The 20,972-nt window shown below is 42.2% G+C and overlaps 1 protein-coding gene across 1 annotated transcript; it reads right to left on the bottom strand.

Annotated features, from left to right (window-relative positions):
* Window positions 1–17,640: 17,640 nt before the first annotated feature.
* SP8 (Sp8 transcription factor) lies at window positions 17,641–20,169 on the bottom strand. The gene is made up of 2 exons (XM_059395699.1): window positions 20,149–20,169; window positions 17,641–19,143 (listed from the first exon to the last, which is right to left on the bottom strand). The coding sequence occupies exons 1-2, from the start codon at window positions 20,167–20,169 to the stop codon at window positions 17,641–17,643; spliced, it is 1,524 nt and encodes a 507-aa protein (XP_059251682.1).
* Between the last annotated feature and the right edge of the window lie 803 nt (window positions 20,170–20,972).

The raw sequence follows: 20,972 nt of genomic DNA, 5'->3' as shown, positions 1-20,972 counted from the left end.
AATAAATAAATAAAATCTTAAAAAAAAAAAAAGGAAGCTCCTGTTATTAGTAGTAACAATAACAGATCAATAATATAAAGTAAGCTCGAACCACTAAAAAGAAGTTCACATTCAATGAATCTGTCAGGCACTGTGGTTGAGCCTTATAGGTATTAGCTCACTGACATTAGGATACATTCTATTATTATTCAAATTTTACTAAGCAAGGGAAGTGAGGCATAGAGTAATTAAGGAACCTCCCCAGGGTTAAACACCAATGAAGTGAGAGAATGAGGATTCCACCCAGAAAGTCTGATTCCACAGCCAACACTCAGCTAATCTGTTATTCCACTAAGATGGAAGTGGAAATGGTAAAGTACTTTTGAGCTATTCACATAGGAAACAACTTGCTATTTGTCTCCTCCTTACACTACAAAAATACAAAGGTACACGGTTCCTCTTTGGTTAACATTCTGATGTGAGGCTGGATTTTTCTGCCCACCCACACTCTGAAAAGTTCTCGTACACAACCCAATTACAGTTTGGAAGAGTTAGAAATACAACTGCTCCAGCAATAGCACATTTTCCCCACAACCCTTCAGTCTTCCCCTGTGCACACCATACACACACACACACACACACACACACACACACACACACACACAGTGTATGGGAAGATTAGACACTGGTATCTACATAGATTGTCTCTCATTGCTGAATCATCCCTGCTATCTTTATTTTCAGGGTGTTTATCATAACTCTTTTGTTCCACTTGCAACCCACTTGCTGATGCATCATTCCTTTCTTTGGTTAAGATAAAAAAAGATCTTGACAGCTGTATCATGAAGAAATGAAGACAGATTTACAAATGTAACTGAAAAAAGTAATAACCTATGCATTGAATAAAGTGTTGGCTAAGGCAGAGTGATCAAAAGTGGTTCAGGTTTGCCTAACTATACTCAGGCTTCTACTCCTTTTAAGTTACTTTCTAAATATTCTAAAATAAATACTGCCTCAAGTAATGAAATTGTTTTAAAACTGTGGTTTTGAAATTTAATGATGAACTACAGAATTCTATATATTTCCATATTGGCAGGCTTTATGGCATTAACTTTGAGAAAAGTAAAACATTTGGAGAAACCACTAATAAACTACATCACAAACCCAACATATACAGAACAAGCATGAGAAGTACAAACATCACAAAATTTTGAAATATACTTTTGAAAAGTGAGGGACAACACCGCACCCATCCTTTTATGTATTTTAAATTGCTCCTTCAGTAAAACTGGAATCTGCACATTGTAAAATGGAAACTCTACATTCTGATAGGCAACAGTTAACCTTTCTCCTTTCCTTTATATATACATATAATATATATACATATATAAGAAATAAATAAATGATATTTAATGATAATTTAATAATAATTCAATAATAAATTTAATAAATAAATAAATAATTTATATATGTGTATTAAAATATTTATTTATTGGGGCGCCGGGGTGGCTCAGTGGGTTAAAGCCTCTGCCTTCAGCTCCGGTCATGATCCCAAGGTCCTGGGATCGAGCCCCACATCAGGCTGTCTGCTCAGCAGGGAGCCTGCTTCCTTCTCTCTCTCACTGCCTGCCTCTCAGCCTACTTGTGATCTCTATCTGTCAAATAAATAAATAAAATCTTTAAAATATATATATTTATTTATTTGTTTGTTTGTTTGTTTATTTGAGAGAGATCATAAGAGAGAGAGTGAGAGCACTTGCATGCTCACACGAGCAAGAGGGAAGAGCAGAGGAAGAGGAAGAAGAGTCCCAGGCAGACTCAATCCCAGGGCAATCCCAGGGCCACAGATCATTACCTGAACCAAAGGCAGATGCTTCACCAACTGAGCCACCCAGGCTCCCCAAACCTTTTCCTTTCTTCATGTTAATTTTTATCAATCTAGATGGTAGAACCAAAGATAAAAGACACTTTCTTTAATTTACTCAAGTGAAATTCATTCTAAAATGTGTTAACATTTTAGTAGAGCATATGAACTAAGGACTCAAGAGTACACCCCTAACTCTAAATTTAAGGTCCATTTATAGGCATCAGAGAAGTGCTGAGATGAGCATATTTTTAAGATAAGATCCAGAGCCTGCCTCACAGTCTAAAAGGAGATTGTTAACCAAAAAACAAGAACCAAAAAAGGTAGAAAAACATTGCCCTAGACCCCCAAAACCCAGTCTTTTTATATATAGAATTCATGAATAAAAATTATAAGCTTGAGGGGCACCTGGGTGGCTCAGTAGGTTAGAGACTCTGTCTTCAGCTCAGGTAATGATCCCAGGGTCTTGGGACCAAGCCCCACAACATCGGGCTCTCTGCTCTGCTTCCCCCCCTCTCTCTGCCTGCCTCTCTGCCTACTTGTGATCTCTGTCAAATAAATAAATAAAATCTTAAAAAAAAAAAAAAGAAAAGAAAAAGAAGAAGCAGCAGCAGCAGCTACATCTCTTCCTGACGATTTACAGACCTGTACCCCTGGGGCAAATCATATATGTTAATAATTTTTTTAAAAAATAAAGAAAATAAACCCAAAGAGGGTTCAGAGAGTTTCCAGTTTGGTGAACGTGTGGAGATTTGGAGAGAATGTGCACCTGGAGGGGGCACAGAAGACCTGCACCCTTTCCCCCTACCTGGCCCTATGTAATGTTTCTTTCTGATTGTTCCTGAGTTAGATCCTTTTGTAATAAACTAGTAATCTAGTTAGTAAAAAAAAAAAAAAAAAAAAAAATTGTAAGCTTGAGGATGGATAGAACAATTAAATAAATACAATAAGTGTTAACTTATTTTCTCTGTTGCACTACAGTTTTAAAAAGGCACACACTCTTGTCCTCATTGTTTTGGTCTCTTTTGAGTGTGTTTGGAAATTTCTGTATATAGTTAAAAGAAAGAGCTATTACTTTTCTAAATCAATTCAGCATAATCCGTGAGCTCTCTTAGTTTGTTATACACAGCAGAATATTTAAATTTAAATTTACTTAATAATCAAGTAACTGTATTTGGAGGACAAACTAAATTAATCTCTGTCCCCACATAACAATTTGAGATACAAATACACTGGGCCTAATTCCTGGTAAATGCATATGTACACACACACTAAGGTTTAAGTTATTTAAACACACTTTGAGCATTTTCTATAATGCCTATATATTGTTAAATTTTTAAATAGTTAATTTTAGAATCATAAGGGCAGGATAATGGGGTAATTCTTTATCTTTTTCAAATCATAATTTTTCATTAAGGAAAGAACTCAGGAATATTTTACTTTTGTTTTAGAATTACAAGTAAGTTCTCAAATTATGACTGGGATTCATGATCATGCTCAAGGCTTATTTTCTTTTTAAGATTTTATTTTCAAGGCTTATTTTTAACCCAAAGTATGAGTAGAATCCAAAGTAGGCACTTAGTATTTGTTGAATTGATTTTTTAAATTTTTGAACAAAAGCAAATATATCATTTAAAATATCACTATCAGATACTGTTATCTATACTATAAGTTGAAGCTATATTACATATGATATATGTCCAACCTACTCACCTTTTTCTTCCTCCTCTCCTCCAACAACTCAAGAGTTTAAGATTTTTTTTTTTTAAGATTTTATTTATTTATTTATTTGACAGAGAGAGAAATCACAAGCAGGCAGAGAGGCAGGCAGAGAGAGAGAAGGGGGAAGCAGGCTCCCTGCTGAGCAGAGAGCCCGATGCGGGGCTCTATCCCAGGACCCTGGGATCATGACCTGAGCCGAAGGCAGCGGCTTAACCCACTGAGCCACCCAGGCGCCCCTAAGATTTTATTTTTAACTAATCTCTTCACCCAACGTAAGGCTTGAACTCATACCTGAGATCAAGAGTCATGTACTCTACCAAATTAGACTCCTGAGGCACTCCTGAGCAGGTGCCTCAGGAGTCTAAGACTTGTTAGTGGTTGTATTTAAGCATTTCTTTCTAGTGCATACATATCACCTATGTATTACAAAACTTCAAGCTTTCTAATTTCTCATTTAGAATTATGTAAAAAACTTTAAAAACTTAGAATTAATTAGTAATTGAGTAGAACAGACTTTACTCTTGGACACTATTTCTTCAATGTCCATAAAATATTAAAATTTTAAAATAGAATTTCTTGTCCAGCTACTACAGCTCATTCAAATCAGAGTTATCTATGATGACCATGAATGAATAAACATACTTTAAAGATCAATACTATGGCTTCATGCATCCAGAGACCAAAACATCTGGCTAATTCAATTAACAAACTATAAAAATCTCAAGTTATTTTTTTGGTTATCCTATAAACTTATTTAGAGAGAGAGTGCACACAAGCAGGGGGAAAGGGCAGAAGGGGAGTAGAGAGAGAATCTCTAGCAGAGAACTAGTTGTTTTTCTAAAATTCTTTTGTAACATGATAGCATAAATTCTGCCACTTCTTATTATTAATCTGCCACTTATTATTCATCTAGTACTAATAAAAGGAAACCAATTTTCAAATCCTAGTTTAAGGAAACTGTATGGTATGAAGTCTTGAGGAGACTTTCTGCTTCCTGAACCAGCACTTTTTTCCCCAAAATGTTCTTCATTGGCCCAAACCATCTACCTTATTTTGCAGTCAAGTGGACTCTCATTCAAAAAAGGGTATAACCATGGGGGGTGCACAGGTGGCTTAGTTGGTTAATTAAGCAGCTGACTTCTACACAACCTGGAGGTCCTGGGATTGAGCCCCAGGTGGGCCCATGCTCAATGGGGAGTCTACTTGTCCCTCTCCCTCTGCCCCTTCCCCTACTTGTGCTTTCTCGCTCTCAAATAAATAAAAATCTTTAAAACAAACAAAAAAGGGTATAATGATAGGAAAATTCACAACAAAAGAAATTAAAGTAGCAAATAAACAGATAGAAAAAAAGTTTAGGAATCTAAAATTTGCAACTTAAAGCAATAATGAAATTTATTTCTTATTAATCAAACAAAGATTAAGAATTCAGTGCATTTAAAGCTCATTCTTTCAACCCCTGTTTCCTGGAGTATAAATGGCTACATACTTCCAGGACAGTAATCTCGTAATCTCTATTTAGAGCCTTTTTTTTTTTTTTAATGTATGTATGTAATTGCTCCATTCAGTGGAGCTTGAACTCACAACCCCCAAATCAAGAGTTGTACGTACTTCCAACTGAGCTAGCCAGGCACCCCTCTATCCAAAGCCTTTAAAATGTTCTTATTCCTTAAGAATTCCTTTCTCCTCTAGTATCCTAAGGAAATAATCAGAAATTAGAACAAAATGTGCATAAGAATGTTCAATCATTAGGAAACAACTAAATGCCCAGTACCAGGGAAGCAGGTAAAATTTGGATATATGTGGCCCATACAGTATTTTATAACCATTTAAAATTATGTTTGCACATAATTTTTAATAGGGAAATTTATTTTAGGATTAGGAAAAAAGCAGTTACACTCTTACACATATATGTAAGAAAAAAATCACATAGGAAAAAAGATTATAAATAAAGACAGCTGTTACATCTCAGAAGTAGGGTAAGGTAATTTGTTTCCTCTGCTTCACAATTTCTTATGCTTTCTAGAATATCTACAGTGAGCATCTAATTGTTTCCAAAGGAATGAATTTTAAAACTTTTATTGAAATGGAAAGTATTTGGATTAGAATGCAAATAATGTGATTTGGCAAATTTGCACTTGTTTGTGAATGCCTCTCTTAGAATTCAGAGGGGTAATTATATTTTTAAAAATATTTTATATTTTAAAAAATGAATTGGTTTTAGAAAACAAAATGAAGAAAGACAAAAACGGTAGAATGATTTGTGGGTACCTAGCAACAATTTAATTTTCCAAGGAACACTCATCAACCCAGCTTCCAAAACAAGTTTGCCTAAACTTACTACTTAGCAGTTTCTCTGAACCTCACAGTAATAACTGTGTTGCCTAGTGAAAGCAGAAGCATTGGGTGCTTGATAAATTTCCCATGTATAGATTAAAATGGCATATATTGTTTTTAATGATTTATCTGATTGGTATGTATACATGGCCTGTTAATATGTTTTTACTTTCTGAGCAAAGTAAAAAGGCAAAATGGATAAACCTTAGATGCCAGGTTTGTTCTCTTCCTTACCCCTTATTAGCCTGTACTGTATATAAGCTACACAGAATTTTACCAATCGTTTCTGGGGACAGTCACAAACGGTAACTTCGAAAGACAAGAAATTACTGGAAAATTAACAGCAAAATGAATCATAAGGACGAAAACAATTATGAGAAAATGTCATTAATAAATTTGTGGATATTACCTCTATTTCCTATAGCAATGCTTCCACAGAAGGGAAAACAAACTCTCCCAGGATAGAGAACTTTAACTTCTGACTCTTTAGTGATAATTTATGGAATACGCAGCAAGGGAATTTGATATACAGTACTGCTGCTACAACTTATACATGACTTCTAGAAATAATAGGTGTCCATGTTTGTGCAGTTTAATTAAGTCAGAGTTAAACCAGGACATGGGTGTAAAGTACCTAGAATTTACATGAGCAAAACTTCAGTATGGGGTCTCACCTACAAGGATCTAATGAGTAGAAATTCGGATTTTTAAAGATACCTCCCTCTTTATAGCATTAATATTACAAAGAAGTGTTGGGATGATGACCAGCAAACATCAGCATAATAATACTTTCTTGAAGTTAGCGAAATATAGTATCTTAGAATGCAGGATAGTACTAGTATTCTAATGCATAAAGATAACTCAGAAAGAAACCAAATGAGCTGAAAAATAAGAAACACAAAAGAGTATTAAGAAAATCAATTTTATAATTTTACCCTGCAGGTAACAAGTAAATCCTAATTTCATTATGTTCTTAGTATTTCCATGAATAGGTGCGAGTTACTGTTTTTTATGTTGTCTTTTTGTTAACATCGTCTTTATGGATACATAAATTTCATTTGAAAAAAAAAAGAAAAATCAGGACATCCAGTTAAATTTGAATTTCAAAAAAACAACAAATCATGTTTAGTATAAGCATCTTGCAAATATTGCATGGGGCATACTGCTACTAAAAAAATTACTTCTTGTTTATCTAAAATTTGCATTTCACTATGCATCCTGTATTTCATCTGGCAACCCTAAGTATAGTAAAACACATTCTAAATAAAGAACACTTTCCTTTTTTAAAATGAAAGTCCATAAATAAAAAAATCTTAAAAAAAATAATAAAATGAAATTCCATATAATCTTACTTATGACAAAAACCCATGCAAATGTATCGCTCCTATAGGATTTATATTTATCTGTGCTTAAAAAAAGGAAAAAGACAACCATTAGATTTTAATGCTTTCTATACTGTGACAAACTAGTTCCTTAGCTAAAATAAGGCTAAAATTTAATTTGAAAAATATGGTGGGACTAAATAGAATCATTAGATTACTTGTATTTTGTAGTCACTACATTAAGGACAATAATAATGAGCCAATAAACCATTGAAAACTATAGAATAAAAAATAGGTCTAGGCTACAAAGCAAACACTGCTAAGAATAAATTTTTGATAATTTGAAGTGAAACTGTCAAACGTTTAAAATTTAATCTGATGATTCCCTATATGAAAAAAAAATGAGCTAGTTATGTTTTCTTGTATTTTAATTAACTATGAAAGAAATAAAAATTTCCGTTCTAAGAAACTAAGCTTTAAAGGCATATCCCTGAGGAATAGGTTTCCATGTAACTTATTCTTATGTACTGTCTGCCTAGGCAAGTTGACCAAAAAGAGGTCAGCAGTTTCCTAAACTATAGCTTGTCACTGACGTGCCATGCAACATCTGTTGACTTTCACTCTTTATTTTTAAAAAGTTATATACCAATATTGATTTCTTAGGTTTGATAAATATACCATAGTAACATAAAATGATAATAGGGAAAACTACCAAGACTCACAGTACTATATTTATTATTTTTCTATAAATCTAAAATAATTTCAGAATGGAAAGTTTACTTTAAAAAATGAAGTAAGAACCATGTGGCTGCTTTTGGACTATAATACAAGGAGTTCCAAAACAGCTTCACAGATATAAATACCATTTCTTTGCAAGAGGGGCCACTACTACACTCCTCTTATGAAACTAAAATTTTCTCTGCAAAACAACAGGTGGAATTTTAAGAATGGAACACATCACTGCTTCTGATTTTCTTGAATATATATACAAAAAAAATAAGTAAACATATCACTAAGCAAAGTATGTTCACATTTAATAATTATACCATATACTAAATAAATTATATCATATGATTTCTACAAAGTATATGCAACTAAAAAAACGTGATGTTCTATTGCCAAAATATTTATAAGGTTATTTTACTTCTTGCTGTTCATTACCATTGCAACATTCAATTGTGATGACGAACTAAAATATGTTACTATTGAAAGCATAGGAAATAAAATATATGTGTACCTTACTTAAACTTAACTACTGCAGCTTTAAGCCAAGTAGTTATTTATTAGAAGAAAGAGCAAAATTTAACATGTCTCACAGTACAAAAGCTACTGAAATGTTACCACAAGAACCTTATTAAAGTTGGGATAAATAGAATTTAATGTTATTAAAATGATTATTTTCCCCTAAATAGAAACATTGTTTTTTAAATAGAAACTTTATATATCTTCAGACAAATTCTATTAAAGAGCATTTTTATGATTTCATATTTTTAAAACATTACTAAATCAAGGTGAATATCTTAAATACATTACCACCTGCCACAGGTTCCCCCTCCCTTACAAAGTCCATTGTTTGTTAAATTGAAAGGGGAAAGAAACTGCTTATGAAAAAAAAGAAAAGCCAAAATAAGGGATAGGTATGTAGGAGAGAAATGAAGCATTGATCAGTGTAGAAGAATGAGCACAAAACTTCCTGAAATGATAGGAAACCTGATGATAGGGTACCTGCATAATTAGGGACATTAAATTGGGTGCAAAATTGCACAGTACAAATCCTTTACTTTCAGTTGAACTACACAATCATCTGAACTCTAGGGGGGGAAAACATCTACTTTCTTTCTTCTATTTCATTACTTAAAATGGAGTGGCTAAAACTTAAAGCTGGAAGGATCAGTTCCCTCAAAGACGTAAAGATAACCCTAGGTGAATTATTGAGGGTTTTTTCCCAACATTCACATAGAGTACAGAGTGAAATGCGCATAATGTAAATCAACTCATTGTTTGCGCCCTTTCAAATTAGTTGCCAAAAGAAAAGTGAAAACTTGATAAGCAGGCTCCAATTTCTATGTGTTGATTTAGAAATCTTAAAGCTGGTGGGAGCTTAATTTATTTAAAGAAAGAAATTTAAAGGGACAAAGAGTAAACAAGGAAAATGCTATGCAATGAAACACTGATGTGAATGGGGCAGAAAGGATTTTCTTTAAAAAACAAAATAATAGAGTTCCATTGTGCTTTTAAATTACAAATTTAGATTTATTTGATTTAGTTTAAGTATCAAAATGTATCAAAAATATCAAAACTTTTGAGTATCAAAATGTCATCATCCATTTAAATATTCAAACTGTTGGTGTAGTTTCTCAATATCTTGTGGGGGGAATTAAAAACCAAAATCTTAAAAATTAACTTCCCATGTTCTAATAGGTAGATGATTATTCTGAATAAAGTAACAAAGATATTTTTTCTATCCCCCCATGAAAAGTCCATTTCTGAACTTGCAAACTAGATCGGTTCAGAACACTGCAGCAGCTCCCAGTTTGACCCTTTTTCTCAGGATTCAAGCAAAAACGCCGAATTCACTAAACTAAGTGAAGAGAAATGAAAAGACTAAGTTCAGATCTTCAGAGACAAGTCCCAGGTGGCTCATCTGCTCTCCTTCCAGGAAACTGCGTCCCCAGCTTTCATCAGTGTGTACTTTGTCTTAATAGGTATGCATGTTTAATCATCAAAGCAAATATTTTCTACCCTTAAAATTTAAGATCTTTAGTAGAGATTTAAAACGACGGATAAATTTAAATGGAAAATGCGGGGCCAAACTGCTTTGCAGGGGCAAGGAAAGGTGAGAGCAGGGAAGGACTATCATTTGCACTGAGATCTGAAAGACACTTGTAGCTTACTTGAGAAGCTTCATTTAGCATTGAGCCTACCGGGAAATTCTGTTCCTGGTGACAGCGCAGTGGGAATCCCCACTCCAACAACCCATGAAATGTTACTGCATAATTATTCACCTTCAGAGGCCCATTAGAACTTATCAGTAAAGAAAGAAATTTAATTTAAACTCACCCCTCTGTGCTAAAGAATGACTGGGACATGAGATCAAAGCGCAAAGCTCTGTCCTCCAGTGGTTTGCAACACCTAGGCACAATAGGGTGAGAGAACGAGGCATTCCAGCGCTTCCCGGCTTTCCGGACCCCGGAGAGAGGGGTGGGAACAGGGGCTCGAGTCGCCAGCTAGTTTGAGGGAGGAAGGTAGTGGCGGCTCCAGAGGTGGTCGCCTCAAGTATATTCTGGGGCTTCTGGCGGCCAGAATGTTTCTCTGTCGGAGGCCGCAGGGGCTTGGCCCTCGAGGCCCTCGCTGCAGACCTGATAGGTCATTCCCGCGCCTCACCCTCTACCGAGATACGCGTCTGCTGAGTTCCCAGATTTAACCACAGGCGCTAGGAGGCTGGAGCCGTATCCTGCGCGGGTGTTCTGTTTTGAGAACTCCCCAGCGTACACAGTGGAATCCACAAAGTGGATCCACACCTGTACGATGAACTACCACGAGGAGAGGGTCTAAGTCCTAGAGGCGCGTAAGGGAGGAGCGGTGGAGAGGTCTACCAGAAGCCGGCTCCTCTCCTCAGGCCGCTCATGGAACTGCAGGTACTTTCTCCAAGTGAAGCACTGGAAAGGGTACTCTTGTCCTTCCTTTCCTTCAGTTGTCCCCCAAATACGGGGCATAGAGAATGTTGCTAGTACTCCCCAAATATCCACATGCCCAAAGTGTCAAGAGGCAAAGAGGGAGAAGAAAGCCCAAGAGAAGTCGCTGGGTTTTAGGTGCAACGCGGTAAAGAAAAGTTGAGTATTGTTCAACAGGTACAATGATTCTCTCTCTCTCTCCCTCTCTCTCTCTCAAAAGATCTATTTTTAAATCTATAGCTATAGCTATTTCTATATCTATATCTATCTATCTAACGTTCCCCTAAGTAGTCAATGAAGTGGCTATACTGTTCTTTCATTCCCCAAATCAAAGACGGCAGTTTTTTCACAGCCAGTCAGACTTGGTTTAGCTTCCTTTATGATAACAGCGTGGGTGAGGTGCTCAGGTTCCCTGATCTGAGTCTGGCAAGCCAATAATAAAGTGACAAGACTAAAACTTCCCGCGGAAGGGGAACGTTGCACTTGGTAGACCGCCGCGACGGCTGGGGGCAGGTGCGAGTGAATGCAGCAGTTTGGCCAAGAAAAGAACACTGAAGGTGAAGAAGGGCAGGCAGACGTCGCTAAGAGAAGCTTGGGAAGAACGACCTGGACGCGTCCTAGCCGCGGAAGACCCGGATGGCGCCGGCGAGACGCGGCGCAGGGCCTGCCACCCCGGGATAGGGTGGGACAGAAAGGCTGCGAGGTGCAGGCACTCGCGGATGCTGAGAATTTGGACAGCGGGGAAAGGGAAGGCAACGCCCCACCCCACAGCGACCCGGGCTTCTTTAGAGAGCAGGGAGGTGAGCTCCGCGGAGTCTCACTGCCGAGACTCCCACGGTCGGTTCGCGCAAGGCCAAAGGCCCTGGGAAGCGCCGGTCGCCTCCGGCAGGGGAGGCAGACGCTCGACGCGCTGCAGAGCGAGCGCCGGGCGCATGGTGGCGCTCGTTGTCCGCGCAGCCGGCGGAGGCGCCCGCTCCGCCTTTGTGTGCAAGGGCACTACGCGGGCGGCTCCGGCCCGCAGCTTCGGGGTACAGTGGGTGGGGACCCCGGCTCGAGGGGAGATCCCAGACTGCGGCCCCATCCTTCCCTGCAACCCGCGAATGGACGATGTGGCTCGTCCGATCAGAACTCTTCCCGGGGGGGGGGGGTCTCGAAGGGTCTTTCTGAGAGCCACCGGCAGGTCAAGGAGCGAGGAGGAAAGAAGTAGAGTTTAGAAAGGCTGGGAAATTCTCCCAGGTTCAAAACCTCCCCCCTGAATTCACAGAAAAAGAGAATGAGGGAAACTTTGGGTAGCCCAGACCTCAGCTGAGAGCTCTGCAGGGGAAGCAGAGGCCGCCTCCGCCGTTCCTCCCGCGCACCAAGAAGTGCTTGCCTGAGAAGCAAAGTTAGGGAGTGGGCTGAAAGGAAGCCCCCCTAGATGGGCTTAAAAGAATGCCTTTAGAACTGCAGTGAAAAGCGGCAGCTTTGAGCGGGCGCTTTATTCCTGGCTCTCAATCACCCCAGGCTCTCCTCGCTGTCCCTAGAGCTCTGGAAGCCCCGACAGTCCTTAGGAACCAAAGCTAAATGTATAAGGCTGCTTCCTCACCGCCAGGAGACTCCGCAGAAAATTAAATTAAATTAAACACGCGTCCAGGGACCAAAGAAAATAGATTTCCCCCCTCCCCCACGCTACAGCAAATCAACACTCCTGCGCATCGGGAATGCAGCGAACCTAAAGAGGTGGCCACTGACGCGCATCCCCTTAAACGGCAGCGGCTGGAGCCCAGGACAGCAAGGAATTACCGGCTTTCCTTTAATCCGGAAGCAGGGAATAAATAGGGCGCAAGCAAATTCCGAGAATCTTATTTTTAAACAACAGCAACAATTGTATAACAAGCAAAGTCCTCAAAAGATGCCACCCAGAGACAGTCCTAACTTATAAAATGAGTACACCATTGCTCTACACCTCACTCCTTTTGATTCCTTACTTAACACGATTTTCTTTTTTCTAGATACAGGGATAGAGTTAATCTGCTGGACAATTTTTTAAATAAAGAAAGGCAGGCAACTGTGGAAATCTTTTTTTTTTTTTTTTTTTTTTTTAAGAAAGCGTTGATCATACCTGAGTTTTTCTTACCAGTGCGGGGAGAAATAATAATACCCGTCTGGATAGACGCAGCCAAAAACAGCAGGAATATAAAAACCCCAGTTTATTCAAAATACCTATATCAAATTAACCCCTCTTTGAGACTATTCATATGAAAAATAGAGCAAAATGTAGAACTTCTCTCATTATATCTATCTCCACCACCTTAGGCAACCAGAGAGAAATCACATCTACAGTTTTGTTCCTCTAAATTTCCTGCCTTAATTTGCCAACCTAAAAGATCATCTGACCTTTGAGCTAATCCTACAAAATAAAATATTTAATTTAAAGAAATTCCTCCACAGGCCTTCTGTAACATTCCATTCAGTAATGTCACCAAAAGATCCACAGGGAGATGAAAATGTTGATGGCAGGATTATCGATCTTCCCACTCAGGAGTCCAGTCTCATCATCTACTTGTCTTTAATTTTTAATTTCAACATTTTCTCCCCAAGGGGAAGCCCTGTTGGTAAGTTATACCAAGACTGGAGTAAGAATAAAGTTGAAGGAAGGCAAAACCATCTAGGAACTTCTTCTAATGTCAGCTGGTAAGGGAAAGGAACTCATCACATTGGCTTGAATTAAGCTTCTAGCATAAAATATTTTTGTTGATAGTCCAATGTCAGCAAGTCACAGATCCTAAGATGAAGGAAATCAGAGAGAGCAAGAGAGAGAAACTGAACAGCAAAGGATAAAGCAAGGTGGAAAAGAAAGTTTGGGGAAGAAACAAGGCACATCAACAGAAAGGCTGGGCTGAGCCATAGCCCTGTTCCCATCTCTGGAAGGTGCACTGACAAAACCCGCCTGACCTCTGGGTCAACAACTAGTTTAACTCTACCTTGATCTGAAGACTGGAAGCTTGTCTCTGGGTTCAAACTGAGATCCAGCCTTTGGCTTCATTTGTGTGAGCCTTCAGGCACTGTTAAGAGGTGCTTTACCACAGACAAAGCAGAGAGAAATCACAAATTTGCACCTTATCTTCTATCCTCTGAAAAGAGGATGTTCATCCCCAAAAGGGAACCCGGCCCACCCTCCACAAAGTGAATCTAGCAATACCACTCAATAACCATCAAAACAAAATAAACCAGAACTAGAAGGGTGAGGAGGAGGTGAAGGAGAAAAGCGAAAGTTTGCAATCTGTCCCCCTTCAACTACCCCCAAAGAAACCTTCCACACAGCATCTCTCCTCGTCATGACCCACTTCTTAAATCATATGTGATTTTGTATGTAATGCAACTTATATTATAAATGCATCAAGCAGCTTTCCTCTTACCTGCCACTACATTTAACTCCTTCAGAGCCGCTTTCTCCGAGTCCCTCGGCATTGCAACTTTCAATAAAAAAGAAACAACACTTAAACTGTGTTCTGCGTGTTAGTCCTAGGAAGAAAGTGACAGAAAGAGACTGTTTTACTTTTTTAAAACCATTCCTTAGAGCTTTAGTATACCAAAGAATCAGGGCTAACCTTGCTTGCCTAAAACCATAGGGATTGGAGGTCTCAGGTACCTGCATAGACAACAGGATTAAGGCAGTCTGCTACTTGGGTCCATACTGAATTATTCTAAAATATTTTATCCCTAATTGTTTTTTTCCTTCTGAGTTTACAATATTCACAGCACTCTATATTTTCACATTTTTCTATGGATAATAATGACTTTATAGAAATTTCAGTGGAAATTTTTCAGGTCAAGAAGTACAGCAAGACTGAACTTGGGGTGGAGAGAATGCAAACAGAAAGAAAGAAGGTAAACTTAGAAGAATCTGAACACACTAACTTTTTATTCAGTTTGATTCAAAATAATAATATTAATCTAATAGTGAAATAGTTTGATATAACATCAATCAACATTTAAAGTATTTTATGTTTCAAAGTATGGCTCAAGGAACACTCATTGCTTAAATGCACTTAGACATAACAAGACAATATTTTTTTATTGGCATCATTGACACCTATGAACAATAGCCTAGTAAATAGATTAAGGTTTAACCTTCCTTTTCTTTGGTGGCTGTTTAGAGACTTTAAAAGAACAGATAACTCATTTCAACAGGAATCTACTACTGATATTTACCTCTACATAATCTTTAGCTAAGACATGGAATGCCAAAAACAAGCTTTTGTTAGCTTGACCTCCTCCACCCCCTAACAACAAAAGTTATCCCCAAACCCATGTTTTTATTTTAGATGTATTGATCTACCAATGTAAGGCTTGGCCTTTTAAATACCAAATACAATCAATGGCCAACAACCTGACTCCTTCTGGAGAGAAGGAAGCAGAACAGGGAAATTTCTTTGAATTGTTTGGTGACTTAGTACAAATTTTAAGAGGTCAGTAAATCCTGATGCTTTGAGCTAATCTACTGGTAAATAATTAATTACATTTCTTAGACACTATAATCTTAATCTTGGTAAATAGAGAAACACAGCTTTGCCAAATAGATCATTCCATCTAAGTAATATCTTAAAGGCAGTTATTTAAATATTACCACAAAAAAACAGGGTTATATTTTGTTTAAATTAGACATTTAACTGAAGATAAAATGCAAATGTCCATAGTTTAAAAAGGAAAAAAAAATACAAATTAACTGGCCTAGTCTTTTATCTGAGTTTATTAATACCATTTAAAATATTACAAATAAATCAATTACATCTCATGCATTTAAAATGCAAGTCTAAAATGTTCCAGAGAAAGGCTTTTCATTTCAATGTGAAATATCCAAATTATTTCAACATTACAATGAGCAATTAGTTCGCAGAATCTGCAAACATTTAAATGTAGTGTCAGGAGTGTTTATTAACAGTTAACAATATTACCTTCAGGAAATACACAAAGGCCAAAGTTAGTTGAGTTTCACTTGGACAATTTATTTAATACATGGGTTTTGGCAGACCCAGTTATTATGAAATATAGGAGAACTCTCACTTTAACTATGCCTGAACTGCCAGCAAATGCAAAGAAGTACATGCTCCATTAAATTAAATGTCATCCCACATTTATCAAATATTGTCTTAGTTACAGTTTGATACCTATCTAAATTCATATTCGAGCAAAACTAAGCCCCGAAAGTGCGTTTGTGGCTCTGCACCTCCAGAAGTGAGTTCAAAATACCAGCAGCTCATCAGAACTGCAACAATAACTCTTAGTATTTTGTGTGACCAAAAAAAGAAAAAAAATCAACTTTACTTCAATATATTTTCAAATATTTACTGGAAGTAATATACAAGAAAAATACTATACAAAATCGTCTCCTGGACAGCTGCACCTCACACCCATACACTGGTGGAGTTATAATTAATTGGTAACTAATCTAGAAGGATTCTCCAGTTGTACAAACCATTAGGTTTTGATATATTTTACAAAGTTGTTTTTTCCTATTTTCCCTCTTTTGGCATTTAAACTACAGCCTCGTCTTAAATAAACGATAGCTTCTTCACTTGTTTATAAGTTTAAATCACACGCAAAAAAAAAAAAAGTTTAACCCTAAGAATCTTCAATGAATTTCAAGAATTTACAGTAATGGGTACAATACAAACCGGTGGCTGGACTAGCAAAAAAAGATTGGGAGATTATGCTCAGGAGTGGTGAAAAACGAGGTAGAAAAGGACAAACACGGAGATAGTTAATCTGGTCTCACCGGAAAGGGGCATTTTTGCATAAGAAAAAGACACCTACCCTCGCCCCCACCCCCACCCCATAAGTTAAGTTAATGCAATCAAAATAACTTTGGGATCAACGTTAGCAGTTTCGAAAGAAAGACTTGGTCACTGCTAGAGGACAAACTATCTAGAGGGGAACCAAGTAGAAGGATGCTGTATTTTTTCTTTAGTTTTTTATTTTTTAAGAAAATGTTATAAAGATGAAAGAAGGCTGCTGCAGCGATTCACCAGGACTGCCCTTAGCTGAAACTTGAATCTGTTCCACCTCATGGAACAAAGGAAAAGAGGCAGAGCTGACGTTGGGAGAGCTAACTCTACAAACTCCGGGTCTCGGGGCCGCCAGGTGGACACCCCCACGTATTTGCGACCGCTCTGAACAGGGAGGGCAGCGGCACGCAGCGGCCAGGCAGGGCTTTCGGAAGCCGAGACCGCCAAGACTGTGGTTCTCCAACCTCGCCGGAGGCTGCCCCAGCGGGGATGCCCGGCCTCCTGCCTCGGCCTCCTGCCTCTCCCTCCCCACCGCGCAGCACAACCTAGTTCAGCGGAGCCGTTCCCGCTCCGGCCGAGGCCCCGCGTCTCCCAGACACTAGATCCGTCCGGTTCTACCTCCAGCGACCGCTTCCCTCTAAACGATACAACTTGGGGATGGCAGAGAGGACGAGGAGAGGACGGAAAATAAAGACCCGGCAAGGCGCCGGTTACAGCTGTACGGGGCTCCTAGAGTGTTACCTGGTGAGATGACAAAGCCAGGGCCCAGGAGAGCAATGGGTGCTACTTACACGTCCATATCCCCTTTACAAAGTAAAGTCACAGAGTGAGTCAAAAGAGAGAGAGAGAGACTGAAGGAGACAAAGTGCGAGCAGGATGGACAGTGGAAAGAGGCTGGAGCGGAGGCCAGGACAGACGGGACCCAAGCGGACCGGGATGGGAGGGGGTCTAGGAGAAGGGCCGCGGCGGGATACGCGTCACTCCAGGCCGTTGCGATGCCCGGGCTCCGGGGGCTGCAGCAACTCCGGGGAGTGGCAGGGCGGGCTGCCCGCGGCACTGTGCTCGCTGTCGGTGTCGCTGCCCTTCTTGCCGCCGCTACCAGAGCCCGCCGAGCCGCCGCCGCCGCCGCCGCTGTGCGTCTTCACGTGCTTGCTGAGGTGGTCGCTGCGCATGAAGCGTTTGTTGCAGACAGGACAGGCGAAGCGCTTCTCGCCCGTGTGGGTCCGCAGGTGCCGCTGCAGCTCGTCGGAGCGCGTGAAGCGCTTGCCGCAGAAGAGCCAGTTACACACGAAGGGCCGCTCGCCCGTGTGCCAGCGCAGGTGCGCCTTCAGGTGCGACGTCTTGCCATACACCTTGCCGCAACCCGGGATGTGGCAGCTGTGCAGGCCCTTGCGCCGCAGGCTGGCCCCAGCCGGGCCCAGCCGCTCCGCCTCCTGGCAGTTGGGGCAGTCGCAGGTGGCGCGGCCGGAGTAGCGGCGTGCGGAGGAGCGCGGGGAGCCCCCCAGCGGCGCCGACGGCCCAGCGCTCAGCATGGAGCCCCCAGCGCCGGCCAGCGGCGACGGGGCCGAGTCCGGGTAGGAGCCCGGCAGCACTGGCTTGAAGCCGTCCATGAGGTGCTGCCCGGCGGGGCTGAGCAGGTGCGAGGAGGCGCCGCTGCTGAAGGCCGAGTGGCTCAGGCCCGAGTAATCCGAGTTGTAGCCTCCGAGCGGCGAGTGCAGCGAGGTCTGGAGCCCCCCGGCGGCAGGGTGCAGCGAGCCGGGCAGCGCCGCCGCGCCATTGGGGTTCTGCACGTCGATCCAGCCGGCGCCCACGTCCCACCAGCTGGACGCGCCGGCCGAGCCCACGTCGCCGGCGGCGCCCAGTCCTGGGTGCGAGGGCTTGAACCACGACTCGTACGGGTGCGCCATGCCCACGCGCGGGTAGATGCCCTGCAGCCCGTCCACCGAGGTGTGCACCTTGGAAATGAACACGGGCTGGTGGGAGCCGTCCTGCGAGTGCGCCGAGGAGCCGCCGCCGCCGCCGCCGCCCCCTCCGCCGCTACCCCCTGAGACACCGGGGGCCTGGAACACCGAATAGTCGTTTGCAAAGGGCGAACTGGAGGCGGCGGCCGCGGCGGCCGCAGCGGCCGCGGCGGCGCTGCTGGAGGTTAGGGAGAAGGCGCTGGAGCCCGGCGAGCCGCCGCAGCTGAACGAGTCAGACACCAGGGCCGCCGCCGCCGCCGCGGCCGCCGCGGCCGCCGCCGCAGCAGAGGACGTACCGCCGTTCCTGGAGGCCCCCGACACGCCGAAGCTCGAGAGACTGGAACCCACTACGTTGCAGCTGCCAGAGGAGGAGGACGAGGAACGTTTCCAGGGGTGAAAGCCTTTGCCGAAGGAAGAAGAGCTGTCCGAGAGGGAGGAGGGAGACGGGCTGGGGCTGCCGATCTTATTACAGGTAGCAGCAAGCATGGCCAGAGGAGTGGATCCCAACCTCGGTTCTTCCTGCGGGAAGGAGGAGAGGAGAAGGGTGGGGGAGGGGGAGGTGGGCAAAAGGCCGGTGGGGGAGGGAGGAAAGAAATGTGCATCAGTCCTCCGGTAACCTCCAAAACGCCCCACGGCACCCCATCTCTCGTTGCGGCACGCCGCCACCAACTCACCTGGCTCCCCCAACAGCCCTGGCACCCGGCTGCTTCCTACTCTACGGGAGGGGACAAGTTGGGCTGCCGGCGTCTGACTCGGGAGCAAAGCGCCATGCTAAAGAAGAGTTTGACAAGTATTCTCACCTAAAACAACACTCCCGTGCACACAAGGCCCCAGGCACTTCGAAACAAACAAGCAAGCAAAAAGTCCAGTTTGGGGAGGAAGGAAGTTTCCTTTGCCGAGAAGTCTGGGGAAAGACCAGTGAATTGCTTTTAAGAGCGCTTCCCCTGTAATCCAGAGAGAGCTTTGAAAATCCTGTTCCGGTCCCCAGAAACCCATGCTGGGTTGTTTCTCCCAGGCCAAAAGAGGTCAAACTAGAGAGCTCGCTCGCTCTTCCTGGTTTCTTTTTATTTTCTTAAGGGGGAAAAAAAAAGTCTACAGTAGTAAAAAGAGAGAGAGACGGTTCAACGTACCTGCAAGACAAGACGGGCTGCGGTATTTTTAAGGGGAAGAGGGAAAATCTGCAGTTTGCTCAGGAGGAAAAAGAGAGGACTCTTTACCCCCGAAATCGTCGCATATAAAATGGACTGGGCGCACGTCTCCCGGGCAGGGAGCGGCCGGGCGCTGCGAGGTGGCTTGTCTAAATGCCCTTCGAACCTTTTCCTGCGCTGAAAAAAAGTGACTCTGCCCCCCTCTCCCCCTCTTTCTTTTCTCCAAACTCACTTGTATTTAAAGGGGGGAGGAAAAAAAAAAAACGCTCTCAATAGAGACTGATAGCCCGTGGCCTGGCCGGGGCGACTTTAACCCCCTCCGATCGGCAATAAAAGGAAACTAATTAAACCAGCAAGAGAAAATCCTGAGACTCACCCCTAGAAGTGAAGTTGCCATCACACAAAAGTGCCCTCCTCCTCTCAGAGGATCTTTTTTATATTGATAAATCAGAGGCAGTGTTTTTTTTAGAGGTGTGCAATACAATGATCAGTTCCGCCCATTCCACCACAATTGTAGCTCCCTCTCCGGCTTTGAAGTGCCGCGGAGGCGCGGCCAGCCAATCTGCGGCCTCGCCGGGCCGCGCCGCGCGCGCGCCGTGAGGTCATCGGCGCCGCCGCGGGCCGCCGCTGGGGGGGGGGGCGGTAGCGGGAGGGGCGCGAGGGACTGCGCGTGTGTTCCAAAGCGGTGTGTGAGTGTGCAACAATGTAACCCTGTGCGTGTGTGACCAAGCTGAGAAGAAGACAGTGCAGACCGGGGGCGGGCGTAAGGGGTAGTGTAGCAGTGACACGGCGGCGGAGGGGGAGGAGGGTAGACTGTGCCGAGAAGGGAGCGGGTGTTACGGGTGACAATATAACCATGTGTGACAGGAGGGTACAGGGACAGATCAGTAAAGTGTTGGGGGAATGGTGTGAGTGTACTGTAGTGTAACTATGAGTGACAAACCTAGGGAGAGAAGGAGGACAGGGCAGTAAAGAGTGAGGGGAGGTGGTGTGTGAGTGTGTTTGGTGTGAGGGAGAAATGTGTGTGTGTGTGTGTGTGTGTGTGTGTGTGTGTGTGTGTGTAGTAGGGAGGGTGGATGCGTGTGAGCGCAGGAGAGGAAGTAGGGAGAAGGCTGTGTGAATGTGTTTGTGTGAGAGAGAAGAGGGTGGTGTGTGTCTTTGTGTGTGTGCGTGTGTGTGTGCGCGTGGGCAACAAAGCTG

The sequence above is a fragment of the Mustela nigripes genome, chromosome 4 (genome assembly GCF_022355385.1).
Source record: "Mustela nigripes isolate SB6536 chromosome 4, MUSNIG.SB6536, whole genome shotgun sequence".
NCBI lineage: Eukaryota > Metazoa > Chordata > Mammalia > Carnivora > Mustelidae > Mustela > Mustela nigripes.
The sequence above is the reverse complement of the archived record's forward strand: the minus strand, read 5'-3'. Positions and strand labels throughout refer to the sequence as shown.